The sequence below is a fragment of the Chiloscyllium punctatum genome, chromosome 11 (genome assembly GCF_047496795.1).
Source record: "Chiloscyllium punctatum isolate Juve2018m chromosome 11, sChiPun1.3, whole genome shotgun sequence".
In the NCBI taxonomy this organism is placed as follows: domain Eukaryota; kingdom Metazoa; phylum Chordata; class Chondrichthyes; order Orectolobiformes; family Hemiscylliidae; genus Chiloscyllium; species Chiloscyllium punctatum.
In genome coordinates, this window is record NC_092749.1 from 72,930,907 (window position 1) to 72,957,437 (window position 26,531).

The following is a 26,531-nucleotide window of genomic DNA, read 5'->3' on the forward strand; positions in this document are numbered from 1 at the left end:
GACCTGAACACCCAGATCTCTCTATACATCAATTTTCCCCAGGACTTTTCCATTTACTGTATAGTTCGCTCTTGAATTGCATCTTCAAAAATGCATCACCTCGCATTTGTCTGGATTGAACTCCATCTGCCGTTTCTCTGCCCACCTCTCCCATCCATCTATATTCTGTATTCTCTGATAGTCCCCTTCACTATCTGTTACTCCACCAATCTTAGTGTCATCTGTAAACTTGCTAATGAGGCAACCTACACCTTCGTCCAAATCAATTATGTATATCACAAACAACAGTGGTCCCAGCACTGATCCCTGTGGGACACAACTGGTCACTGGTCTCCATTTTGAGAATCTCCCTTCTGCGACTACTGTCTCCTGTTGTCCAACCAGTTCTCTATCCATCTAGCTAGAACACCCTGGACTCCATGCAACCTCATCTTCTCCATCAGCCTACCATGGGGAACATTATCAAACGCCTCACTAAAGTCCATGTATATGACATCTAAATCCTTTCCCTCAGCAATTAACATTGCCATCTCTTCAAAACTATGCTGCCTATCACTGATGTACCCATTTGGCAAAAAATGGGCTTATATCCTATCCCTTCATATCTTGTCCAGTCGCTTCCCTACCACTGATGTAAGGCTCACAGGTCTGTAATGACCTGGATTATCCCTGCTATCTGGACAACAAGCATACTTGTCTCTGGCTCGTATTTATTGACTATAGCTCTGTCTTCAACACCATAATTCCAAACAAACTCATCTTGAAACTTGAAACCTGAAACCTAGGTCTCCGCTCCCCCTTCCATGGAATCTCAATTTTTTTTAAAAAAAGTATTCATTTTTATTCGTGGGATGTTGATGTGACTGGATGGCCAGCATTTGTTGCCAGTCACTAGTTGCCCTTGAGAAGGTGAGGGTGAGCTGCCCTTTTGAACCACTGCAGTCCACTCCAGTCAATTTGGAATTTAGAAGAAACAAAATATTGAAACATAAAATATTCTTAATGGCAGATCCTGAGAAAATATCCCTCCAGGTGAGGAACATAAAGCATTGTCACAGATGCATATTTTCAAGAAGTAGAGGTCAGTCTGCTATGAATTTTCAAATCTCAAACATGGCTCTAGAACTCCATACTTGTCTCATTTTCATCTGACACATGAAGAGAGTGGTCTCAATGAGCAAGCCATGGGAGAAACGTGGGCGCAATTATCCCAATTCAGTTATAATGAACAACCACCCAGTTTATGGCCTCAAAACTTCATAACTCACTTTAGATAACTACATGTATAATTCCAAACACTGTCTTTGTCATTTTATGAATGCTTAGCACTACCACCATAAGTACTGTAATTCTTCTCAACCCTCACATTGTGCTGGTCAATGTAATGGTCAATTTGCCTTTTCAGAACTAAGCCCTTTGATGAATTGCTGCAGTTAAGTCCCATATACCTTGATGTCATGATCAAATGCTCTGTGATAAAATTTTGAAACATTGAACACTACCCGTCGGACTATTCCCAACTGCTCAGCATGCTTCCCCAAGTTGTCATGAGCTTTCCAAGAAGGCCTTTTTATATCTTTAATGTTTCAAAAGCCTGCAGAGGAACACAAATAGCAGAGAAGAAATCCAAATATCCAATAGAGCTCCCAGTGATAACCCTGTTCCAAAATAGGTTAATGTGAGCTGCAGGCCATGCAAAAATAGTTCATAATCAGGAAAACAATATAAGTTTGAAATTTGTGCAAATATTTCTGCACATTCTTATCATTCTTGACCTCCTGCATTAAAGAAAATCTAAATAATTCCATAACCTCGCAATAATGGATCTGTCATTTAAAATTGAGATGAGATGGAATTTCTTCACTCGAGTGTCATGTATCTCTGAATTCTCCTTTGTCCCAGAGAGTAATGGATTCTCGAACAATGAATACATTAAGTAAATCTTTATTTTTCTCAAAAGTAAGTTGAGGTATTGGGATAGTGATATGATAGCACTGTGGGGAAATCCAGCCATGGCCTGGAATTTTATTTCTGATGTTGCTATGTTCTGTTCTCTTTGCTAACTATATTGGAGTTTCACATCTTAACTTGATATTGTGGCCTTTTTATATCTGTTTCCAGATTGTGAATGTATGCATCACAAAATCAACAGTTTAAACTACAGTATTAATACATCCGAGAGGAGCATCACATTTATCTTTCCTCTCTCGTTCATTACAAGCAATTTTCTATCACTTACACAATTTTGTGCAGATATTTTCATTGTCCCTTAAAGCCTATGGAGTTATTGTTTGAGTGATGTATTCACCTCTGAAAGTCAACATGCACAGCACCATTTTAATTTATTAACTCGTGCTTTTCTAAACATTGAACAATTTGTCATCTTGTTGTCTCTAAAAATGTCTCCACGATTGTCAGGTGACAGTTGCCTTGATTAACCTTATCATTCTTTAATCAGATGGTGCAACGTTACTAATCCTCCAGTCTCCTCTACCTTCATATAAACAAGGAAAGTTGGAAGGTTGTTCAAAGCTTTTACTTCAACTCTAACAATTTGATTTTAATTGCAGAATTATGGATTGGAAACAGAAAGCATGAAGAAGTTGGCCCTGAAATTACGGGCTTCTACCAGTGGCCTTCAGAATTTTATCAGCAGTAGAAGAAAAAACACTGCTTATGATGGCACTTCTCACAAACCTCCCAATGATTTCCTTACCTCAGTGGTGGACCTTATTGCAGCTGCTAAGGCCTTGTTGGCATGGTTGGACAGGTGAGCAATGTTTCAACTGAAATATTTGTACACTTTTCATTATGATGCGCTGTCTATTCAGATGAAACTAAATTTTATCCTGCACCTTTTTTGTTCTTGAAATGTGTAAAACCTGGTAGAATGCAGGCAAAAGTTTTTGGATGCAATGACTTCTCAGCATTTGGATTGTCAAAGGCTTCAGTGGCTAAACCTTAAAAAAAACAGGAGTCATTAAAGTAGCAATCCGTTTTAGTAGCTGTGCCTGCAACATTAGTGCATTTTTGCACTTATTGTTGGAAGTGAAAAATCCAGTCATTTTCCTGAGGAAATAGCTCTGAAGGTGAAAAAAATTGACTCCTGATTATACATGTAAAATATTACCGGAGTTAAAAATCAGTGGTATATGACCACCCAAATTAATGGTAGCTACAAATTTTCATTCTTGTTCCTTTAATAGTCTGAGCAATTACCGTGGGCAGTTTAGGTCTTGAGGTCCAGGAGCATAATTAGGCCATTTGGCACACCAAGTTTTCTCTACCATTCAGTCATGGCCAATGTATTTCTCATTTCCTCCCTTTTCTCCTACAACCAATGATCCCCTTACCAATGAAGAACGTATGTATCTCTGTCTTAAAGAAACTCAATAACTTGACTTTCACAACATTCTGTGGCAATGAGTTCCACAGAAGAAGAAATGTCTGAAGAAATTCCTCCTCCTTTAAGTTCTAAGGGTCATCCTTTCACTGAGGCTGTGCCCTCGGGGCCCCTGTCTCTCTCACCAATGGAAACATCGCCATGTTCACTCTATTCAGATCTCTTAGTATTCTGTAAGCTTCAATCAGATCATCCCTCAACCTTCTAAACTCAATTGAGTATAGACCCACTGCCCTTCATATGACAAGCCCTTCATCCTGAGGATCATTCTCATGAATCTTCTTGGAACTCCCTCCAATGCCAGCACCTCCTTCCTTGGATACGGGGCTCTAAACTGCTCATAATATTCCAAATGCAGTCTGACCAGAGATCAACGTTGCACTTGCCTCTAACTGCCACTGAACCTGAATGCTAATCTCAGGATCTAAACTAGGAATCCTGAGTTGCGTTATTCTTCAGATATCTGAAGCATTTCCTTATTTGGAAAATAGTCTATGCCTCTATCCTTCATACTAAAGTGCACAACTCACACTTTGCTACGTGGTATTGCACCTGCCACTTGCTTGCCCACTCCCCTAGTCTATCCAGTTCTATCTCCAGCCTCCCGACTTCTTCCTCAATCTTCCCTGTCCTTCCACCTATCTTTGTGTCATCTGAAAACTTTGCAACAATTCCCCTCAGTTCCTTCGTCTAGGATTTTTATTATATAATGTGAATAATTGTGGTCCTAACACTGACCCATTTGGAACATGACTAGTTACTGGTTGCCACCATGAAAAACTCCCTGTTATCCCTACTGTCTGCCTTCTGCCAGTCGGCCAATCATCTATCCATGCCTCTGATGGGTGACTGGTTGGTTTGTGAAGCAGTGTGATGCCAACAACTTGGGTTGAGTTCCCATTATCAGCGGAGGTTATCATGAAGGACTCTCCTCTCAACCTCTTCCTTCCCTGAGGTATGTTGGCCCTTAAGTTAAATCATCACCAGTTGTGTCTCTCTAATAAGAGAGCAGCCCTGTGGTCTGGTAAGACTATGATAATACAACCTTTCCCCTAACAACATGAGCTTTTATCGTATTTATCAGCCTTCTGTATGGCAACTTGTTAAGGGCTTTCTGGAAATCCAAATAAATCATCTCCATTGGCTCTCTCTGTTTTTGTTACAAAGAATTCTAACAGATTGTCAGGCATGACCTCTGCTAATGCAGCTGTGTTGACTCAGCCCTGTTTTATCATGCGCTTCTAAGTACTGCGGAATCTCATCCTTAACAATGGACTCGCAAATCAGAGGGGTCAGGCTAACAGGCCTGTAACTTCCTATCTTCTGCCTCACTTCTTTTTTTTAAATTTTTTTTTATTTAATAGATATTTTTATTGAAAATTTAACATTTTACAAGTTTACAAATAAAAAAAAACCCCAAGTATAAACATTTAATATACAATTGAATCTTAAATAAATAAATAACCAAAATCTATCAAACAGAAAAAGAGATACCGAGAGGAAAAAAACAAAACTCAACTAACTACTAATCTAGCATACAACTAACCAGAGTGTATAATTAAGTCTCTCACATTATTCAGGGGAAAAAAACTGACGGATAACAGAAATTGGGTAGTGAGATACATGCTCGGAATGTGTTAACATCAAATCATAACAAAACCCGTATTCGTGCAGGATTCCTCTCCCAAGGGGCCCTGCACCAGCAGGTTCGCCATCTCAATTAAATAAAAGCCCTTGTTAGGATGGCCGAAATATCTGTATTTGTGTAATTCAAGAATTATGGAATAATTCGGTCTTTCGGTGCACCATGTTGGTAAGGAAGTCAAGGGGAATACATTCCATGATCAATCTGTGCCAATTCTAAAGTCCAGGAGGGCCCTCAGCCACCCAGTTTACCAAAATATTTTTCCTTGCACAGAAAGAGAATAGAAAATAATCTCTTCCCGTGCATATCCAGGGAGGGTAAGTTCGAAAAGCCCAAAAGGAGAGATACTGGATCCACTCTAATTTCCGTTCCTAAGATTTCTGTCAGAACATTTGCTACTTTAGTCCAATATCTACAGATCTTATGACCGGTCCGTAAGCAATGTACAAGAGTGCCCACCTCTATTTTACATTTGGGACACATTGGACATGCTCCTGCCTTACATTTTCCCAATCCGTCCGGTGCTATATGGGCCCTATGAAGTATCTTCAACTGAATGGCCTGAGTTCTGATGCAGATGAAGATTTTTCTGTCATTTTCCCAAATGTCATTCCACATTTCTACAGAGATTTCCAGTCCCAAATCCTGATCCCATGTTTTAAGCAGATTGTCCATGTCGCCCGATACTTTATCATATATTAAATGATAAATAGTGCTGACCGAAGATACCCCCATTGACCATAACACTCTACGTTCTCTGATTTATAAAGACTACCTAATAGCGTAGTCATCTTATGTATGTAATCTCGAATTTGGAATTATCGAAAGAGACCAACATTGGGTAATCCAAATTTCTGATGCAGCTGTTCAAAAGACATCAGGACCCCTTCTTTAAACAGATCCCCTAAACAGAAGATACCCCAGGATCTCCAGAGTTTAAAAGTGGCATCTGTAAGCCCTGGTTGAAACCCCCATGCTCCCACTATCTGAGTATAGGGGGATGTTTTATGTGAGTTGCCCTCATTTTACCGCATTATATTCCAAGCGTTAATTGTATTTAATATTTTACAGTGATCCGTATGATTTTCCTCTTGTTTGAAAACAAGAGGTTAATAAGTGGGCATTTTACTTGAGAAGCCTCGACGTCCAGCCAAATTGCTTGATTGCGGGTCAGACAAGACTCAATCATCTATGTAGCTTAATAGGGAACTTAACTGATATTTCTTAAAATCTGGGAAATCCAGTCCTCCCCTTGCCTGTGAAAGCTGTAGTTTCTTCAGCTTAATGAGGGGCCGTCTATGATTCCAGATGAAGGAACCCAGCCAGCCATACAATTTACGTAGTGCCAGCCTCAGCAGCATCACCGGAAGCATTCTCGTAGGGTATAGGAGACTGGGCAGGACATTCACTTTAATTAGTGCTATTCTGCCTAACCAGGAAATTGGAAGGTCTCCCCATTGCTGGAGGTGATGCACGGGAAGAGATTATTTTCTATTCTCTCTTTCTGTGCAAGAAAAAATATTTTGGTAAACTGGGTGGCTGAGGGCCCTCCTGGACTTTTGAACTGGCACAGATTGATCATGGAATGTATTCCCCTTGACTTCCTTACCAACATGGTGCACCGAAAGACCGAATTATTCCATAATTCTTTCCAGTAAATGCACAAAGTTAGCCTTGTATAACTGACCAAATACTGGGGTGATAAAAATACCTAAATATAAGAAACCCTCCAGGGACCACCGAAAGGGAAAGTGGGATTCGTCTAATAGGTGGGATATACTAGCAAGGCCACCCATTGGCATAGCCTCCGATTTTGGAAAAATTAATTTTATAGCCTGAAAATGCACTAAATGTATTAATAACTTGGATTAAATGAGGTATGGACATCAAAGGATTACTGAGAAATAGAAGAACATCATCTGCATAAAGGGTAATTTTATGTTTTCCTGTGCCAATCCTTGGGGCCATTATGTTAGGGTCAACCCATATAGTTTCTGCCAGTGGCTCAATTATTAGCGTAAATAGCAATGGCGAAAGAGGACATTCCTGATGGGAGTCCCTATCTGTACTGAAGCTATCTGAGCCTAATCACAACTGCTTTGGGATCATTACCAAATGGGTCTCAACATTGTATAAACACCTTTCCAACGCCAGACCTTTCCTATGTGTAAAACAGATATGACCACTCAACCCTGTCGAATGCCTTTTCCATGTCTAATGAGACTACTACTCCTGGTATCTTTCCCTGATGGCAGGCTTGAATCACATTCAAAACCCTTCTAACATTATTGGATGATCTACGGCCCTTAATAAACCCCATCTGATCCTCCTTTATGATATGTGGCAGTACCCTTTCTATCCTCCAATGCTAACGTTTTAGAAAGGATTTTAAGATCTACATTTAGCAAGGATATTGGTCTGTATGACGCGCAATCTTCTGGGTCCTTTCCTTTTTTTGAGAATGAGAGATATTTGCCTCTTTCAGCGAAGGCGGGAGACAGCCCTGACTTTATGAGTAGTTATACATGTCCATAATTGGACCAGCCAATATTCCTGTAAATTCTTTATAGAATTCAGCTTGAAAGCCAGCTGGACCAGGTGCCTTACTGCTCCTGAAGTTGCCTGATTGCATCAAGTGTTTCTTGGATTGTTAGGGGGATTTTCATGACCGATACCTGTTCAGGAGTTAGGTCCAGAAAGGTCAGGTTTTTAAAAAATGACTGCATCCTCCTAGCTCTGTCTTCACAATCCTGCGATTATATAAATCAGAATCACATTTTCTAACGATTGTGTTAATCCTTTTATGATCTTGAGTTGGAGTACCCGCACTTTCCTTGATAGACATAATAGTTTGAGGAGCTGTTTTTTTCTTTGCGAGGAATGCTAAGTATCTACCAGGTTTATCACCAAATTCATATAACCTTTGTTTTGCAAATAATATTTCCCTCTTAGCCGTTTGGGTAAGCATGGTGTTTAGAGCTGTCCTAAGGGCCGTAATCCTTTGTAATTTAATAACAGAAGGTTTGTATGCTGTATCAACCGCTTTTAAGCGAGCTTCGAGCAGACGCTGCTGTTCTCCCTTTTAATCCAATTGTCTGGATCTGGGGGATACTCCTGCAGTACTCTTGGGAATCCTATCAATTTCCGGGTCCATAATACAATTAAAATCTCCCCCTATAATTGTATGACGAGCACCGAGAGCCATCAATTTGGAGAAGCCTTCTGTTATAAATTTAAAAGGATGTGCCGGGGGACAATACAGATTTAAGATCTCCTATTCCTCTCCATTTATAAGGGCTTTAATCAGAATATATCGTCTAGATTCATCTTTTATCTGCTTTAGGATTTTGAAAGGGAGATTCTTCCGAGTAAGGATGACAACCCCCCTACTTTTTGAGCTGAAGGAAGAAAAGAAGGACTGATCAAATCCACCCTGATGTAATTTCAAGTGTTCTTTATCCAATAAGTGTGTATCCTGTAGGAGAGCTATATTAATCCTTTCTTTCTTGAGGTTTGATAATATTTTCTTCCTTTTTGATTGGTGAATTACTCCCCTTGACAGTCCAGGTGCACCATTTAATCGACTGAATAACCATAATCGTCTGGGCAAGTCCAAGACCCCTCGGGAGAAGAAACCTTATCCAAAACATCCTGAGTGTAGAACATATAAAATTCACAAAAACAAAGGCTCTTGAATACACTCCCATCAATATAATAAAAAACTTTCTAAATAAAAGAAAAACTTATTTAAATGGAGATTTTCCCCCTTGTTCCCAGGTTGCATCACTTCCTTTCCAAAAGCCCATCATATCCTCTCCCAACCAGTGCCCCACCCTTGACCCAAGCACCCCACGATAGGATGAAGAAAATTCAAATGTACTACAGAGCTAGAATTAACAGTGAGCACTCTACCCCCCACCCCCAACCCACGCCAACACCTGGATATATTTGGTAATGTTAATACCATGTATAAACATATATAACTATAAAATTACACTGCCTTAACAAGTAATAATTAAATATAGTAATACAAAATAACAGGGGAAAACAACCCTGCTCCTAAAGACAGAGAAAAAATAGGATAAGGTAACCACCTCCCCTCACCTATGTTAACTAGACCCCCCCTGGCCTATATATATAAAAAAAGGGGGTGGGAAGAAAATCGCTAAGTAGAGAACAAATCAATAAACCTCCCTCCCCACCCCCCGAAGATAATATTAAACAGTAAGGTAATGAAAGGGGTTAATATAAAAAAAAAGGTGGGGTGTAAACTGGGGTGTGGGGAGAGCAAAACAACATCAATTAACTCTTGCAATTTAGCTAAGAGTGTCCAAAAATTCCTTGGCCTTCTCCGGCGATCTGAAGTTGTAGATGGACTCTTCATGGCTAAAGCGTAGCGTCGCTGGGTAGCGCAAGGAGTACTGAATATTTAAGTCCCTTAAACACTTCTTCGCTTCATCAAACGCCTTCCTCTTTTGGACCAGAACTGGGGAAAAGTCCTGGAATAACATCATCTTGGATCCTTTATAAATAATGGCTTCGGGATCTTTCCCAAGATTTCTGGAAGCTTCTAAGAGTATCTGCCTCTCCTTATAGCTCTGCAGCCGGAACAGGACCAGGCGGGGGCGTTGGTTTGAGCCGGGCCCGCGTGTTGCAACCTGGTAGGCCCATTCCATCCTTACCTGGCCTGATCCAGCCTCCAGATTTAAAAGCTGCGGAAGCCACTATTCGAGAAACACTGTAAGCTGACCTTCCTCTTCCCGTTCGGGAAGGCCCAGCAAACGAATATTTTTTCGATGATCTCAATTTTCTAAGGTCCGGACTCAACTGTTTGAGAGTCCGGACCAGATCCACGGCCAATTCTGCTATAGTCACGGCCTTTGGCTCCGCCCCTCCGACTCGGCGCTTGATTTCCTCGATGTATTTGTTGCGCTTTTGTAGCGCGGACGAGGTGAATTCCATCGGCTCCAGGACTCTTCGATGAAGGCGTCGATCTTCGCATCAAGTTTGGAGATTATTTCTACGAGGCTCACCACCGTAGGGAAGTCCCCCGGGGTGGCTGCGGACACCTCAGCTGCAGCTGGGGATGGTGGGGGAGGGGTTCCTGCCTGCTGAGAACTGCGGGCTCCCTTCCCTTTAGTCATTTTTACAGGAGATTAGATTGTTTAAATTCAGTACTGAGCAACTAATTACATTAATTAAAAACTATTTTAAGCGATTTGGTGAGTGTGGAAGAGGCAGGTGGCCTATTTTGCCCAAGTCTTGGGAGGAGCACTATAGACTCAGACTTGCTGGGTCGTTGCCATTTTGGATCCCCCTGACTCACTACTTAAGCAGGGTTTAACCATTTTCCAGTCTTCTGACTGCTGAAAGATCACTACCAATGCCTCATAATCTCCTGAGCTAGCTCCTTCAGAACTCTGGGATATATTCCATCTTGCCCACATTCAGAGCTTTCAGCTTGTCCAGCACTTTGTCCTTAGTGATGGCCACTGCACTTACCTAGTATCTCTTGAAGTTATGGTATGTTGCCGGTGTCTTCTGTTGTGAAAATTAGATGCAAAGTACTATTCCATTCCTCTGTTGTTTTTGATCTCCTTTACTACTTCTCTACTTTTCCATCGGTCCAATATCCACTCTTGCACCTTTCTTAACTTTTAGATATCTAAACAGACTCTTGCAATCATCTTTTATACTACACTCATTTCTTCTTCTCCCCTTCTTCCTTTTCCAATTTCTGTCTCTTGCCTTTTTTTTAAAAAGGCTTCCCTATCCTATGGCTTCATACAATTCCTCATCACGTAGTATGCATTTTCTTGTACTATAATGCTGTCCCTGACATGGTTGTTTCATCCTCCCCTTAGTATGTTGTTTCTTCCTGACGATAAATTTCTGCTGTACCTCCTGAATTACCCCCAGAAACTCCTGCTGCACCGTCTTTCCCACTAGGCTCCAGTTCCAATTAGCTCTGACCAAATCCCTCATTTCTTTGTAGTTAACTTTGCACAATTGTAAAACCATTATGTTTGACTCCAGCATCTCCCCCTAAAACTACAGGATGAATTCTATCATTTTATAGTCACTGTCCCCTCTGAGTTCTCTCACCTTAGATCCCTATGATCAGTTACTGTGAACCTCAAATATACATGAAATTTGTTATATTATCAATAGAGTCAATTGGGTTCCATGCATTTGTTTTACAACTATTATGCTGGATCAGTCACATTACTAGCACAAATTTAATTGAACTAGCCTTGGGTAGTCAACCTTGATATGTTACCTACAGCCTTGCAAGGAATGGATCACAGGTTGTGGGATGGAGAAGAGGGCATTTAAATATTATGGGCACCGTTGACTCTCCACAGTATAGTGTGTTTGGTGTACTGTGCACGTATAGGAAGCAACTTGTATTTTGGACTGAGCATGCAACCATTAAAAATTTATGTTTCAACCTTTTAAATCTTTACAAGGAACCTCACCTTTTAAAATTGTGTGCCGCGGGAAATAAAAATGTTGGAGAAGGAGAAATGTGATGTTGAGTAAAAGGAACAAATTTACTGAAGGAAAAGTTTTTAGAATGATATGCTCTGACAATTGCCCTTCAAAGTACAAGAATGAAGTTTCATTTCTGCACTTTTTGTACTTAATTGGAAATAAGTACTGTAGAGATTCAGAATAATGCACGATTTTGCTTGGACATTATTCTGTAATCTGACTGCTCTCAATTTCTCATGAGCTGTTGTGCACATTCTTTGTTTAGTTCTGTCTATTTGATCAACCAAAGCAAGAAAATTGCATGGTTCAATTGCTGACATGCATTGCAATTGTTAAACTCTTCTATGTAACATGTAACAAGGCTAAATGTAGGCTGATTTCATCTAAGATAAGGATCCAATATGACATCATTATGTGCTTCTCAGGTATCATGTATCAGCTGGGTTACAGTTCAGTGTTGTCAACCTGTGACTTACAAATGCGTCTGTATCTGAGTCTGTCCAGTCTGGGTTGGTAAATTCTGACTCAGAAAGGCAAACCAACTTTTCAATGTACTAGCCATCCAACTCTGAGTCATGTACATTGAATACTGAAATAATGTTTACTTGAGAAGGATTTCCCTAGAAGTCTTTGTGAACCCACCCAGCAAAGTTCGCAGTACTGCTGCTTAAGAACTGGTTGCACGTACTCAAATTGTTATTGAACTCACTGACTCATTGAACAGGCATGTTAAATTATAGTATAATGCCCAAGATCCTTTCATTTAGGTCAAATAATTCCGTTGTCTAGATGGAATGTTTAGTTGATCTATTTTAAAAGTATATTTTAATCTATTTTGGCGCATGCACTGCTATGCACGTATGAGAAAGTTTCCACCAAGTTGCATGTTTAAATATGTATGCATACTATTCTAAAACATTTTTGTTTTGCAGATCACCATTTACAGGGATCAGTGATTACTCAGTGATGAAAAATAAGATTATACAACTGTGCTTGAATTTAACAACAATTGTTCAACAGGTTTGTGTATACATTTTTTTATGACTTTCATTTTCACTTAGAGTCAGAGTCATAGAGATGTACAGCACGGAAACAGACCCTTTAGTCCAACTTGTTCATGCCGACCAGATATCCCAACTCAATCTAGTCCCACCTGCCAGCACCCTCCTATATCCCTTCAAACCCATCCAGATGCCTTTTAAATGCTGTAATTGCACCAGCAACTGGCACTTCCTCTGGCAGCTCATTCCATACACAAACCACTCTCTGTGTGAAAAAGTTGCTCCTTAAGTCTCTTTTTTTTTTTAAAAATATCTTTTCCCCCCTCACCCTAAATTTATGCCCTCCAGTTCTGGACTCCCCCAACCCAGGGAAAAGACCGTATCTATTTATCCTATCTATGACCCTCATGGTTTTATAAACCTCGATAAGATCACCTCTCTGCCTCTGACGCTCCAGGGAAAACAGCCCCAGCCTAGTTAACCTCTCCCCATAGCTCAAATTGCCCAACCCTGGCAACATCCTTGTAAATCTTTTCTAAACCCTTTCAAGTTTCACAACCTGACATATTCTTCACTGAAAGAAGAAATTATTTTGTCCAAATAGCATATGGCTCCTAACGTATCGTTGTGTACTGGCTGTTACATGCGTTGTTGTTGAATTGCATTGCATTGTACATGGCCAGGTACCTGCTCTTAGCAAATACAAAGTTTTCAAGAAATCTTACAAGACAGCATTTTTTAAATTGTTTTTGAGTGATTTAAAAAGGTCTTAGCTGAATGTGAAGAGAACTTTATTTCCTTTTCTGAATCATTTACCACAGCCTTCCAGGGAATTGTCTCCTCTGTTCAGGGAACAAATGTTTTCCTTGTCATGTTGAGCTGTGCCACACCAGTCTTCCAAAAATCACTGCATGTAAGCACAGATGTACAAGTCTCTGGAGCTGTCAGAGTTTGGGGATCACTGCAACCTCTTAAACCATGACCATAAATCTTGTATTTGACAACCTGGTTCTCAAATATTCTTGCTCTCGGTTGCCTAGAGGCTGAACGTTGTCATGGAGCAGACCACCCCTCTGTTTTCCCCCCGCATCCCCCCCGCCCCCCCCCCCCCCCCCCCCACCACCCACCCTCAAAATATATTAGAGATAGCCTAGACCCCTGCTGTTTCTTGTTTTTAAAGGCAAGTGTAAGGCATTATGTTCCGGAAGCAATTCGATTGGTCAAACAAGTCTCTCTTTATTCTTACAATATAGTAAAAATACAAACAAAAGAAAGAAGAATTTAAATAGCTTAACTCTATTGGAAAACTCAACTTAGTAATAGGTTATTTAACTATGAAACAACAACAGTTCCAATATAGCAACATCCAGTAAATACACCCTTGGCAAAGATAAGTTAAGTAAAATAGATTACAATTCTAGCAGCAGGAAGAGAACCTAGGCTTTTAGCTGTAACAAAGAAATAAGCTTCCACATCCAGCTTCAAGACTGCAGCAACTACTGAAAGCCAAAGCTCAAATGCTGCTTCTGGAGGAGCTTGTCCCCACCCGTTTGTTCAACTTTTATATTAAAAAAAATCAAAGGTGTCTCAAGCTGTTTACTTTGTTGGCTTGGAACAGACCACTCTTAATTTCTCCATTTTAAAAACAAGCAGGACAAAATGCATCTCTTAAAGCCATAGTATTATCACAACCGGCACATTTGACTAAATAATAAATTTCATCATCACTGCCTGCCTACGTTAAGAGGAGGCTCCCAGGATAAGGTTATGAGTCGTCATTTGCTCTATTTGAGCCTCTAGATATCTGTTTCTTAAACCTACTTAGTGACCTGGCTTTCACAGCCTTCTGTAGTAGAGAATTTGAAAAGCTCACTCTCCATTGAGGAAAGGAATGCCTCCTCATCTCAGTCCAAATGGCCTGCCACACGTCCTGAGATTGCAACCTGTTGCTCTGACCTACTTATCAGGGGATACATCATCCCTGTTTCCAATCTGTCTGGTCTTGTCAACATTTTTTACGTTAATCAGAGCCCCTCTGTTTTCTGAACTCTGGTGAACACAGATCCAGTCAGCCCAATCTCTTCTCATATAATGAACTTACCATCCCACGCAACAGCTAGTAAATATCCACTGGTTGGAAGAAGATTGTAGTATGCTGGGCTTTTGGAGAAAATGGCCCATTCACCTGTGCTTTGGAGAAGGAGCCACAACTAGTGACCACAAATGTCGTCTGCATTTGGAACTTCAGTTATTCAAATTGAAGTGATTTTAGTTTTAAATTTAACAGTTTATGCAGTCTGTAAGTTAGCTCGCTGAGAAACTTTTCTTCTGCTTTTTGTAGTTCTTGGTTGCTGCATTGTGACATAGCTCTTTTGAAATAATGTCTTAATGCAACATCAACCTGGCTAAAGAAACACTGGCACCACTACCTGGAAAACCAGGCCCACAAACACCAGACAGCATCAACTTCATCAGCAAAGACGACATCCTCAAACTGTCGACCTGTGCCTCACCACCCACTTCATATTCAATAACAAAACCTGCAAACAAGTCAGCAGAACACCTAAGGGGTCACCAATGTCAGGGCTCACAGCAGAAGCAGTAATGCAGAGACTTGAACAAGCTGCCCTCCCATCTATCCAACCCAAACTTTGGGTCCGCTACGTAGATGACACCTTTGTCACCACAAAATGGAACAAATTAGAGGAAACATGCAGCACCATCAACAATATCCTGACAGGTGAAAAATTCACAAAAGAGGAGGAGAATGACAACAGACTCCCATTCCTCGATGTGACAGTTGAACATAACAGTTAACAGAGAACTTCAAACCAGCTTCTACAGGAAAAACAGCACATACAGACCAAATATTTCAGAAGCAACCATCCCCACACCCACAAATGGAGCTGCATTAAGACATTTTTTCAATCAGCTACATCGCACTGCAGCACCCAAGAACTACAAAAAGAAGAAGAAAAATATCTATACAAGAAAACAGGTACCCAGTAAACACAATTTGTCAATTTCCCCAGAAACAAGCCCCAAACAAGCAGACAACACAACCAAAACCTATAGCCACTTTGATGTAAGGTAAAGACATAGCATAAATGACTTCCAGACCCCTTGGAATCATGGTAGCCCACAAACCTACCAACACACTTAAACAGCAACTAATGAACCTAAAGGATCCATTAGATACCACCAGCAAAACTAATGTCATTTACATGTAACAAAAAGCTACATCGGACAAACGAGCAGGAAATTTGCCACCAGGATACATTAACACTAACTGGCCACCAAAAGACATGACCCACTCTCACTAGTTTCTATACATACAGACAAAGAAGGACACCACTTTGACTGGGACAGCACACAGATCCTAGGACAGGCAAAGCAAAGACATGCACGGGAATTCTCAGAGGCATGGCATTCTAACCAGAACTCCATTAGATCCTATCTACCTTCCCTTGGGGGGGGGGAAGGAACCAAAAATGACATCACCCATCTTTTGAAAAAAAAAACTAAGACCTATAAATAGAGAGGTAGAACATAACACCAGTGCTTTACCAGAGACTCTCACTGATGATATTGCCTAGTATTGTGACGAGCGTCTGAAAACAAATCTTCAAGCTCAGCGAGCTAATTTACAAACTTATCATTGACCTGAGGTACAGATCTTCTCAAAAGTGGCTATCTTATGCTGTATTCTATAGATTATTCCTATGCCTGTGGATTATTTTGCTGGATTTGAGGTGCAGTATTGCAGCAAGAAAAGGGGGAAGAAAAGGATGTGATGACAGAATCGTGTTTGATTCCATTCCCATTTAGATGAGGTCCGTGGTAATTCTGTTGGAGGGGATCGGGTTTGCATATTGTCGTGGAGTAGGCAGAAGATAAGTTTCTGCAAGTGGGCAAATTGATCCTTGATGGAAGTATTTTTGAGTAGGAAGAGTTTGGTAGGGGTACTATACAGCAATTGTTGGATCGTTGGATTTTCCTTTAATATGCTGTGTAATCCATATTTATTACTGTGGATCCCTTACTTTTAAGTGACTGGTAGGTCGGGGGACCTTGCAATATTTTTCCTTGTAGCAGATGGGAGAGAATCTCATCTCCTAAATGCTTCAGAGACTTGGACAACTTGCAGCAAATACCTCAGGCACCAGTTCCTACCTCTGCAAATTTGGTGGCATGAAAGGCAGCCCAGCAGCAGTATCCACTACTTTGGATGGGGCATGCCATTCATATGGTTGCTGTTATCTGAAAAACTGTTCTAGCCAGCACTCAAGCTGGCACGGCAGGAAATCACAGGAATAAATGGGAACGTTGCTGTGGATGCCTTAAGAATATTTCTAAAAATCAAGTATACTCTGATTCACAGCAGTCACTGGCTTGTGACTGAAAGTGTAAAAGGTTAGTTCAGAAAGGCCGTGGTCACAGAGTTTGACATCTCAATCTTACCTTGGTGCTCTGAGCAGAGGTAGAATGCAAGTCTCCAAATGCTACTTCAAACACCATTTGCCCCAACATGGCAGAGTCTGCAGATTGTGAATTGGACTGGAGTCAGAGAAAATCCATGGAACTGGAATGGAAGCAAGTTAACTTGAATCCCAAGGAACTGCTTAAGACCACCACATAAATCAACAAAAATGTTCTGCTGAAAAAATTTTTCATATAGTAAACGTGTAAGTTGTAAAAAGGCTGAAAGAGGAGGGGCAGAGCTAGTTGGAGGTTTGCCTGTGGTGGCATTGCGTACTGAGGTTTGAAATGAATCATTCATGTCTTCCTTTACACAAATAAGAAGGTACTGCCCAATTCAAAGCAAAGAGGAGACACTTGAAGACTTTAAAATTGAAGGTGACACATTGAACAGACTGTCTGTTCTTAAAACTGATAAAAACACCAGGTCAGGATAAGATGCATCCATGAGTGCTGAAGGAAGCAAATATGGAAATTGTTGAAATACTAGTTACTATTTTCCAGTTTTCCTCAGGCTAGGTGATAAGAGGACTGTGTAATTGCCGATATTATGTACTTGTTCAAGAAAGGTGTGGAGATAACATTGAATCATAAGAGCGTGAGTAGGCCACTTGACCCTTCAAGCCTGCTCCATCATGCAATATGAATGATCATGGAGTTCAATATCCTAATCCTACCTTCCCCAACTCTTCATATTCCTTAATCCCCTTCGCCATCCCCTTCTATATCTACCACCTCCATGAAAACATGTTGTTTTGGCTTCACTATCACCAAGTCACTGAAGTCCGCAGGCTCACCACTCTCTGGATGAAGAAAGTTCCATTCAACTTAGTCCTATCCTTAAACTATTAACTTCTATTTCTGCACCTCCCCCATAGATCCTCCTGCATTGAACATTCATGTTAGAATTTTGTGTTTCGGAGATCATTTCACCCAGTTCTCTAGCCTCGAGTGAATGCAATCCTAATCAACCTAATCTCTCCACATAAATCAGTCTTGTCATCCCAGGAATCAATTTGATAAGCATTCTTTGCACTGCATCCCTAGCAAGAACATACTTCAGCAAGTATAAATTAGTCTGTGGCAGGAAAGATCCAGAACCACAACTTTGGGGCAAATGTAGGTTCGTTAAAGGAAACCGGCATGAATTTAAGGAACGATTGTGTTTAACTAACTTAGAGTATTTGAGGAAGTAACAGCAAAGATTGATGAGGGTAATATTGTTGAAGTGGTGAACATCGACTGTGAACAACAAACCTGTGAGCTGAGTTGTAGCTTACGGGATAAAAAGGACAGTAGCAACATAGGTATAAAATTGTCTGCGTAGCAAGAAACTGTAATGGTTACTGGATGTTTTGAGAAGATTAAAGGAAGATTTGTAATGGTCTTTCCTGGTAGTCTGTATTAGGGTACTTGCTGTTCCTGGTAAATAAATATGGTCGGTTTCAAAATTGGCAAGTGAACTTTGAAATATTGTGACCTGTGAGCAGGTTAGTCTAAAATTTTGAAAGCATTTTAGTTTAGAAAGGTATGTTTGGTATATATTTTCTATTAATTATTATTAGTTTGTGTGAATGTATAGAACTTTGAAAAGGCAAAGATAAGGTGTAATGTGGGGTACGTGAAACCCAATACCGATAGGTTAGGTTAGGTTAGCTACACTGTGGAAACAGTCCCTTCGGCCAACAAGTCCACATCGATCCTCTGAAGAGAAACCCAGCCAGACCCTTTCCCCTACATTTACTCCTTCACCTAACACTATATGGGCAATTTAGCATGGCCAATTCACCTAACCTGCATATCTTTGGACTGTGGGAGGAAACTGAAGCACTCGGAGGAAACCCACGCAGACACTGGGCAAATGTGCAAACTCCACACAGACAGTTGAACCCGGGTCCCTGGCACTGAGGCCGCAGTGCTAACCACTGAGCCACCATGCCGGGTGTGAAGTGTTATAGTTTGAAGAACATTGGGTGAACAAGTAGAATTTTCAAGTGGATGCAGGAGCATAGGGACCTTGGTGTATATGTGTATAAATCATTGAAGGTGGCAGGTCAGGTAAAGAGCAGGATTTCAATAGCATGCAGCATCCTATGATTTATTAATTGGGACAATTCCAAGGGACAGTTAGAGATGGGTAATAAATGCTGGATGAGCTCGCATGTCCATACACTTTGATTAAAAATAAAAGAGCTTGTACAAAATGCTGTTTGGTTTCAGCTGTCATTTTGCATCCAGTTCTGGGGACCACATTAAAAGAGAAATGCAAAAATATTAGATTGCAGATAAGATTCACAAAAAAGAAGTGGCCCTGTAGAACAGACAATCCAGGAAATTCACTGCACAGTGACTCCAGCTGTCTCTGGAGCTTGGAAATCCTGAGGTGGAGACCCTTCCATCACAGCATCTCCCAAACGGCAAAAAGTGTTGAAGTTCACATAGGGTGCAGGAATTGGAAGAAAAAAAGATCATGACCTACTCATCCATAATTAGAGTCATAGAGATTGTACAGTATGGAAACAGACCTTTCGGTCCAACTTGCCCATGCCAACTAAATATCCATCCAGATACCTTTTAAATGCTGTAATCAGACCAGCCTCCACTACATCCTCTGGTAGTTCATTCCATACACACACCACCCTCTGCGCGATAAAGTTGCCCCTTAGGTCCCTTTCATATCTTTCCCATCTCACCTTAAACCTGTACCCTCTAACTCTGGACTCCCCCATCCTGGGAAAAAGACCTTGGCTATTCACCCTATCCCTGTCCCTCATGATTATATAAAGACCTTTTATTAGGTCGCCTCTGCAGTCCATATGGTGTAGGTATGCTCACATTACTGTTGGGGGTGGGGGTGGGGTGTGGAGCGGTCCTAGGATTTTGGTGTCGCAACAATGAAGGAACGGAAATATAGTTCCAAGTCAGGATGGTGTGTGGCTTAGAGGGGATTTTTCAACTGGTAGTGCTGTTGCTATACATCTGTTCCCCTTGTCCCTCTAGTTGTTACAGGTCACTGTTTGGAAGATGCTGTTGAAGGAGTCTTGGTGAGTTGCTGCAGTACATCTTGTAAATTTTACAGGTTATGCAGCATCGGTGTACAGAGACAGCAGAGTCAATACTGAAAACATTCTTCTAATCAAGGAAGCTGACTTATTTCATTATATTCAAGCTTTTTGAATGTTGTTCGAGCTGCACTAATCTGGGCAAGTGAAGAGAATTCCACCGTGTGCCTTTAAAGGTGGACAATATTTGTGGAATCAGGTAGTGAGTTATTTGATGCAGAATTCCCAGGCTATCACCTGCAGAATGAGCCAGTGTGTTCATAGGCTGGCCCAGTTCAGTTTCTAGTCATTAATAACACCCAGGATGTTGATAGTGGGGTATTCAGTGATTGCAATGCCTTTGATCATCAGATGGTCATTGCTTGGCACTTATGTGGCTCAAATGTTACTTACCACTTACCACATCTTTCTGCATGTGCACACTGACTACAATTCCTCAGATAATGATGTAAAATTATTAAGCATTGTTTAATAATCAGTAAACATCTGCACTTCTGACCTGATGATCAAAGCGTGGTCATTGGTAGAACATCTGAAGATGATTGAGCCTTCAGCCTTACCCTGAAGAGCTCCTGCAGAACTGTTCTGGAACTGATTTTTTTTTGGAAGTCGATCATAACCATCATAGAATCAGAGCTGTACATCACGGAAACAGACCCTTCGGTTCAACTTGTCCATGCCAACCAGATACCCTAACCTAATCTAGTCCCATTTGCCAGCACTTGCCCCATTCTCCACTAAACCCTTTTAAATGCTGTAACTGTATTAGCCTCCACAACTACTTCTGGAGCTCATTCCATACACGCACCACCTTCTGCGTGAATAGGTTGCCCTTTAAGGTCCCTTTTTATCTTTGCCCCCCTCACACTGAACCTTACCCTCTAGCTCTGGACTTTCCCATGCCAGAGAAAAGATCTTGTCTATTTATCCTATCCATTCCCCTCATGATTTTATAAGGTCACCCCTCAGTCTCTCGGAGCACTTGGAGGAAACCCACGCAGACACGGGGCGAATGTGCAAACTCCACACATACGCTCTGACGCTCCAGGGAAGACAGCCTCAGCCTATTCAACCTCTCCTTAAAGCTCCATTCCTCCAAACCTGGCAACATCCTTGTAAATCTTTTCTGAACCTTTTCAAATTTCACCACCTCCTTCTGATTATAATTCAATATGCATGCAGTATTCCAAAAGTGGCCTAACCAATGTCCTGCACAACCGCAACATGACCTTCCAACTCCTGTACTCAATCCTCTGACCAATAAAGGAAAGCAAACTAAGTACTGCCTTCACTACCCTATCTACCTGTGACTCTACTTTCAAGGAACTACGAACTTGTGCTCAGAGGTCTCTTTGTTCAGCAACACTTTCCAGGACCTTATCATTAAGGCCTGCTCCGATTTGCTTTTCCAAAATGCAGCACCTCACGTTTATCTACATTAAACTCCATCTGCCATTCCTCAGCCCATTGGCCCATCTGATCAAGATCCCATTCTCCTCTCAGGTAACTTTCTTCACTGTCCACTACACCTCCAATTTTGGTTTCATCTGCAAACTTGCTAACTATACTGCCCATGTTCACTCCAAATCATTTATATAAATGACAGAAAGCAGTGGACCCAGCACCAATTCTTGTGGCACACCACTGGTCACAGGCCTCTAGTCTGAAAAGCGACCCTCTGTTTTTTACCTTCAAGCCACTTCTGTGTCCAAATGGCTAGTTCTCCCTGTATTCCGTGAGATCCAACCTTGCTAACCAGTCTCCCATGAGGAACCTTATTGAATGCCTTAGAGAAGTCCATATTGATCATGTCCACTGCTCTGCCCTCATCAATCCTTTTTGTTACTTCTTCAAAAAAAACTCAAATTCCTGAGACATGGTTTCCCATGCACTATCCCTGATCAGTACTTGCTTTCCAAATACATGTAAATCCTATCCCTCAAGATTCCCTCCCACAAATCATCTTTTGTGCTAAGTATAATTCCAGTCAGCAGTAAGTCCCTCCCCAATTCTCTGACTCTAGTATTTTATGGGTTCCTTGAGGCAACAACCAGGCAAATGCTGCTTGGATGGCAAGGGTTGGCATTTGTCCTGCTGAGTTCCCTGGAAGAGGCCAAGATGGATTATCTTCTCAGCACTCTGACTGAAGATGGTTGCAAATGCTGATGTGTTGGGCCCTGAGGTCAGAAATATTTGTAGAATCGCCTTCTCCAGTGAATTGTTTAATTGTCCACCACCATTCACAATGGCATACAATAGGATGGCAGAGTTTGGATCTAATCCTTTGGTTGTGGGTTAGTGTATCTCCACACCTACCATATGCTGCATTTACTTGTTGGCACGCGAGTAATGCTGCATTGTACATTCACCAGGTTGACCCCTCGTTTTGTTGTGCATTGTGTGGTTCTTGATGTGCCCTTCTACACTCTTCCATTTGAGCAAGAGTTGTTCACTTGTTTAGATCGTAATGGTAGAAAGAATGTGTGCTGGGCTGTGAGGTTACAGATGATGGTTAAATGCAATTCTATGATGGCCAAAGGCTTACAGCACCTCTCAAAATGCCAGTTTTGAGCTAGTAGCTCTTTAAAATTTATTTTTCTAGGCAGGATGTCATTGCAATGTGATGGGCAGTATTAATTTCCACATCCACTATGTAGTGATCACTTCTACCGAATACACTCATGGTCAGATTGGTGAGGATGAGGTGAAGTTGATTCTCTTTCCTTTTATTGGTTCCTTCACCAGCTGCCACAGGCCCCAGTCTCACTCAGTCACTCTTCCATTCTCTATTGGCATTTTAATTTGTCAGATCCTAATTTGAAACAATTACCCCACATAAAAATGAAAATCAAAAAGACATTTTCAGTTGATACAAATGTTATTCTATTATATTATTGAAAAGACAATGAACAGGACAAATTGGTTTCAGAATGATGGAATCAGATAGTTGGAACAATTTGAGAAGCATGCAATAAGCTAGTGTCATTTACCTTGTGCATTTGATACAGGCATGATTAATTCAAGAGACTGCTTTCATTGATTGACAGATGGAATGGTTGGAGGGATACATATTGTGTTGATTTCATGAACTGGAGGGAAGATAGGATTATCAAATGCCATGTAGTGGACTTGTCGGCTTTATAGAATCCAATCCCTTTGGGATAGGAGAAACTTAGTGTGGGGAATGAGGCAATGGAAAATGCATTGAACAAATATGTTCTGTTTACTGCAGAAGGTACACTTTTTTTCCATTCCAAAATAGATGGTAGTCTAAGGGCTAAAACATGAAAAGTCCCTGGACTCGACAGTATGTGTGTAAAGCTTATAAAGATATTTGCAGAGATAGTGGCTTTGCTAGCCATTATTGTACATAATCATTTCCATTAAGGACCAGTCCCATCAGATTGGATGTTGACAAAAGTTGCACCACTTTTTTTGAAAGGAAGGATAAACTAAACAGAATTGTGGGCTAGCTAGACAAGCATCACTTTTTGGGAAATGCTGGGATTTATTATCAAAAAAGTCTTAAAGCAGAGCCAGTAGATGTCATATATGTAGATTCCCAAAAGGCATTGGTTAAGGATCAGCACAATAGGTTAAGAGGTGGGATAAAGCCCCAGAAACTTGTGGATAATATTTTAGCATAGATGAGAGAATTGATTTAATATTCATTCAGCAGGAAGTTGGCAAAAACGAGATGATATGAATTTGGCAGGTGAATAGTGGAATGCATTTTTGTTCTTGACCTCTGCTATTTGCAATCTGTGTTGTCTGTTCAAGTCATAAGAATGAAGAGACAAAAGCTATCAGAGAGGCCCAGAGGCTGTACTGGAAAAAGTTAGAGGCCCAAACCAACTATAGAGATTTCTGCCACCTGTGGCAACTCTAAAGCACATTACGGGATAGAAAATGAAGCAGAGCGAGATAGTGGACAAAGACATATCTTTCCCTGATGACCTCAATGCTTTCTATGCTCGGTTTAAGCAGAATGCCAGTGGCATGGTGTCACGTACCCTGACAGCCCCAGATGCACCTGTTCCCTCTGACATGGCTGCAAATGTCAGATTGGCCTTCCTGGGAGTCAACCCAAGGAAAGTGGAGGGCCCAGACAGGGTCTCCAGCTGAACACTTAGATCCTGTGCAGACCAATTGGTGAAAGCATTCACCGGTATCTTCAACCTGTCCCTCCGATAAGCCAAAGTTCCCACCTGCTTCAAGAACACCACCATCGTCCCAGTGCCTGAGAAAACACATGCAATGTGCCTTAATGACTACCACCCAGTGGCTCTGATCTCTGTTATCGTGAAATGCTTTGAGAGGCTACTGTTCGCCCACATCAACTCTAGTCTCTCAACCTGCCTTGATTTCCCTACAGTTTGCCTATCGAAGTAACAAGTCCACAGTGGACAGCATTTCCCTAGCCCTACACTTGTCCCTCAAACATCTCGACAACAAGGACACTGAAGTCAGGCTCCTACACATCCACTACAGCTCCGCCTTCAACACCATTATCCCCACCACACTGGTTGCAAAACTCCAACACCTAGGACTTGACTTCTCCTTCTACAACTGGATCCTCAGCTTTCTGATCCACCGACTGCAGTCAGGTGAAGATAGACCTCCTCCATGTTAACAGTCAACACCAGGGGACCTCAGCCCCCTACTGTACACTCTGTACACCCATACATGTATTACCAAATTCTCAATGAATGCCATCTACAAGTTTGCTGACGACATGGTAAGCCAGATATCAAACAATGAGGAGTCAGAATACAGAAAGGCAATAGAGGGCTTGGTGATGTGGTGCAATGAGAACAACCTCTCTCTCAACATTGGTAAAACTAAAGAACTAAACTTCAGAAAGAAGAGAGGAGAATAGGCCCCCATCAACATCACAAGAGCCGAGGTTGAGAGGGTGGAGAGTGTTATGTTCCAAGGAGTGATGATAACCGACAACCTGTCCTGGAATCTCCACGTAGATACAGCGGTCAAGAAGACACAGTAACACTTCTTCCTTCGGGCGGCTCAGGAAATTCGGCATGTCCGCAAGGACCCTTGCCAACTCTTACAGATGCACTATTTAAAGCATACTGTCCAGGGTGCATAACAGCCTGGTATGGCAACTGCTGTTCCCAGGGATGTAAGAAACTACAGAAAGTTATGTGTACAACCCAGACCATCACGGAAGCCAACCTTCCATCCATGTACTCCATTTACACGGGCACAGAAAGACTGCCAATATCCTCAAAGACCCTTTGCATCCCAGCAACCTCCTACAACCTTTTCCATCAGGCAAAAGATACAGAAACTTGAACACAGACACACACGATTCAGGAACCGCTTTTTCCCCTGTCGTTATTAGCCTGATGAATGGCCTCTCTAATTTCAAATAATGCTGATCTTGCCTAGCTCACACCCTGTTAGATGTAAGTTGCATGCCTCTATCTAGTGTTTTTTCATCCTATGGATCTATATGTCCTTGCTTACTATATGAACTGCCTGTTCTGCTTGAAAACAAAACTTTTCACTGTACATAGGAACACATGGCAATAAATCAATCAAATCCATTCAAATAATCTAAGTTTGCTGATGATACAGAGCTTAGTGGAAAAATATGCTTTGGGGAGAGCATGGAGTCTGAAAATAGAGTATAGATGGGTTTAGTTGATGGGCACCAATGTGACAGATGGATTATAACTAGGGAAATGTGAAGTTATTTTCTTAGGCCGAAGATTAGGAAGGTAGAATGTTTTTGAAAGTTGTCAAATTTGTTCAGGACTTGGGTGTGCAGACAAGGTTCACAAAGTCAGCATGCACGTAGAGCAAGCAATTAAGTCATCAATGGGCACGTTGACCTTTAAAGCAAGTGGATTGAAGCATGGACATAAAATGGTTTGTTACAGTTGTACAAGGTTTTGGTGAGACCACATATAGAGTACTGCTGTAGATTTGGTCTCCACATCCAAGAAAATGTAGTTGGTTTGGAGACAGCATAAGTTCACAAAAATGGCCCTGGGAAAATGGTGGTGTTCTATGATAAGCTGAGCAAATTAGGTCTCTGTTCTCTGGAGCTTAGAAGAACAAGACATGGTCTCATTGAAGATTGCAAGATTCTGGTAGGATGGATGCTTAGAAATTGTTTCTGCTGGTTGCACATTCTAAAACTCGGCACAGACTTGGGATAAGGGGCTGATCACTTTAGAAGTCAGATGATTTTTTTTCGCTCAAAGGGTAGCACATCTTTGCAATTCTCTGTCCCAGACTGTTTTGGAGTATCTCTAGTTGAATGCATTAAAGAATGGGATAGACAGACTCTTGGTGTCTTGGGGAATCAAGGGAATGGGAAATAAGCAGGAAAGTAGAATTGAAATCAAAGATCAGCCATGATTGTATCGAAAGGTGGAATAGGCTTGACATGCTGGTCTGTTGCTGTTTCTGTTAATGTG

At 41.3% G+C, this 26,531-nt stretch overlaps 1 protein-coding gene across 3 annotated transcripts in view; it reads left to right on the top strand.

Moving 5' to 3' along the window:
- Positions 1-26,531, top strand: part of cnksr3 (cnksr family member 3) — a 190,771-nt gene that overhangs the window by 100,547 nt on the left and 63,693 nt on the right. For all 3 annotated transcript variants that reach the window (XM_072581041.1, XM_072581042.1, XM_072581043.1), the window contains 2 exons: positions 2,571-2,770; positions 12,476-12,563. In XM_072581041.1, the coding sequence (XP_072437142.1) occupies positions 2,571-2,770; positions 12,476-12,563 (288 nt within the window). The remainder of the gene's footprint in view (positions 1-2,570; positions 2,771-12,475; positions 12,564-26,531) is intronic.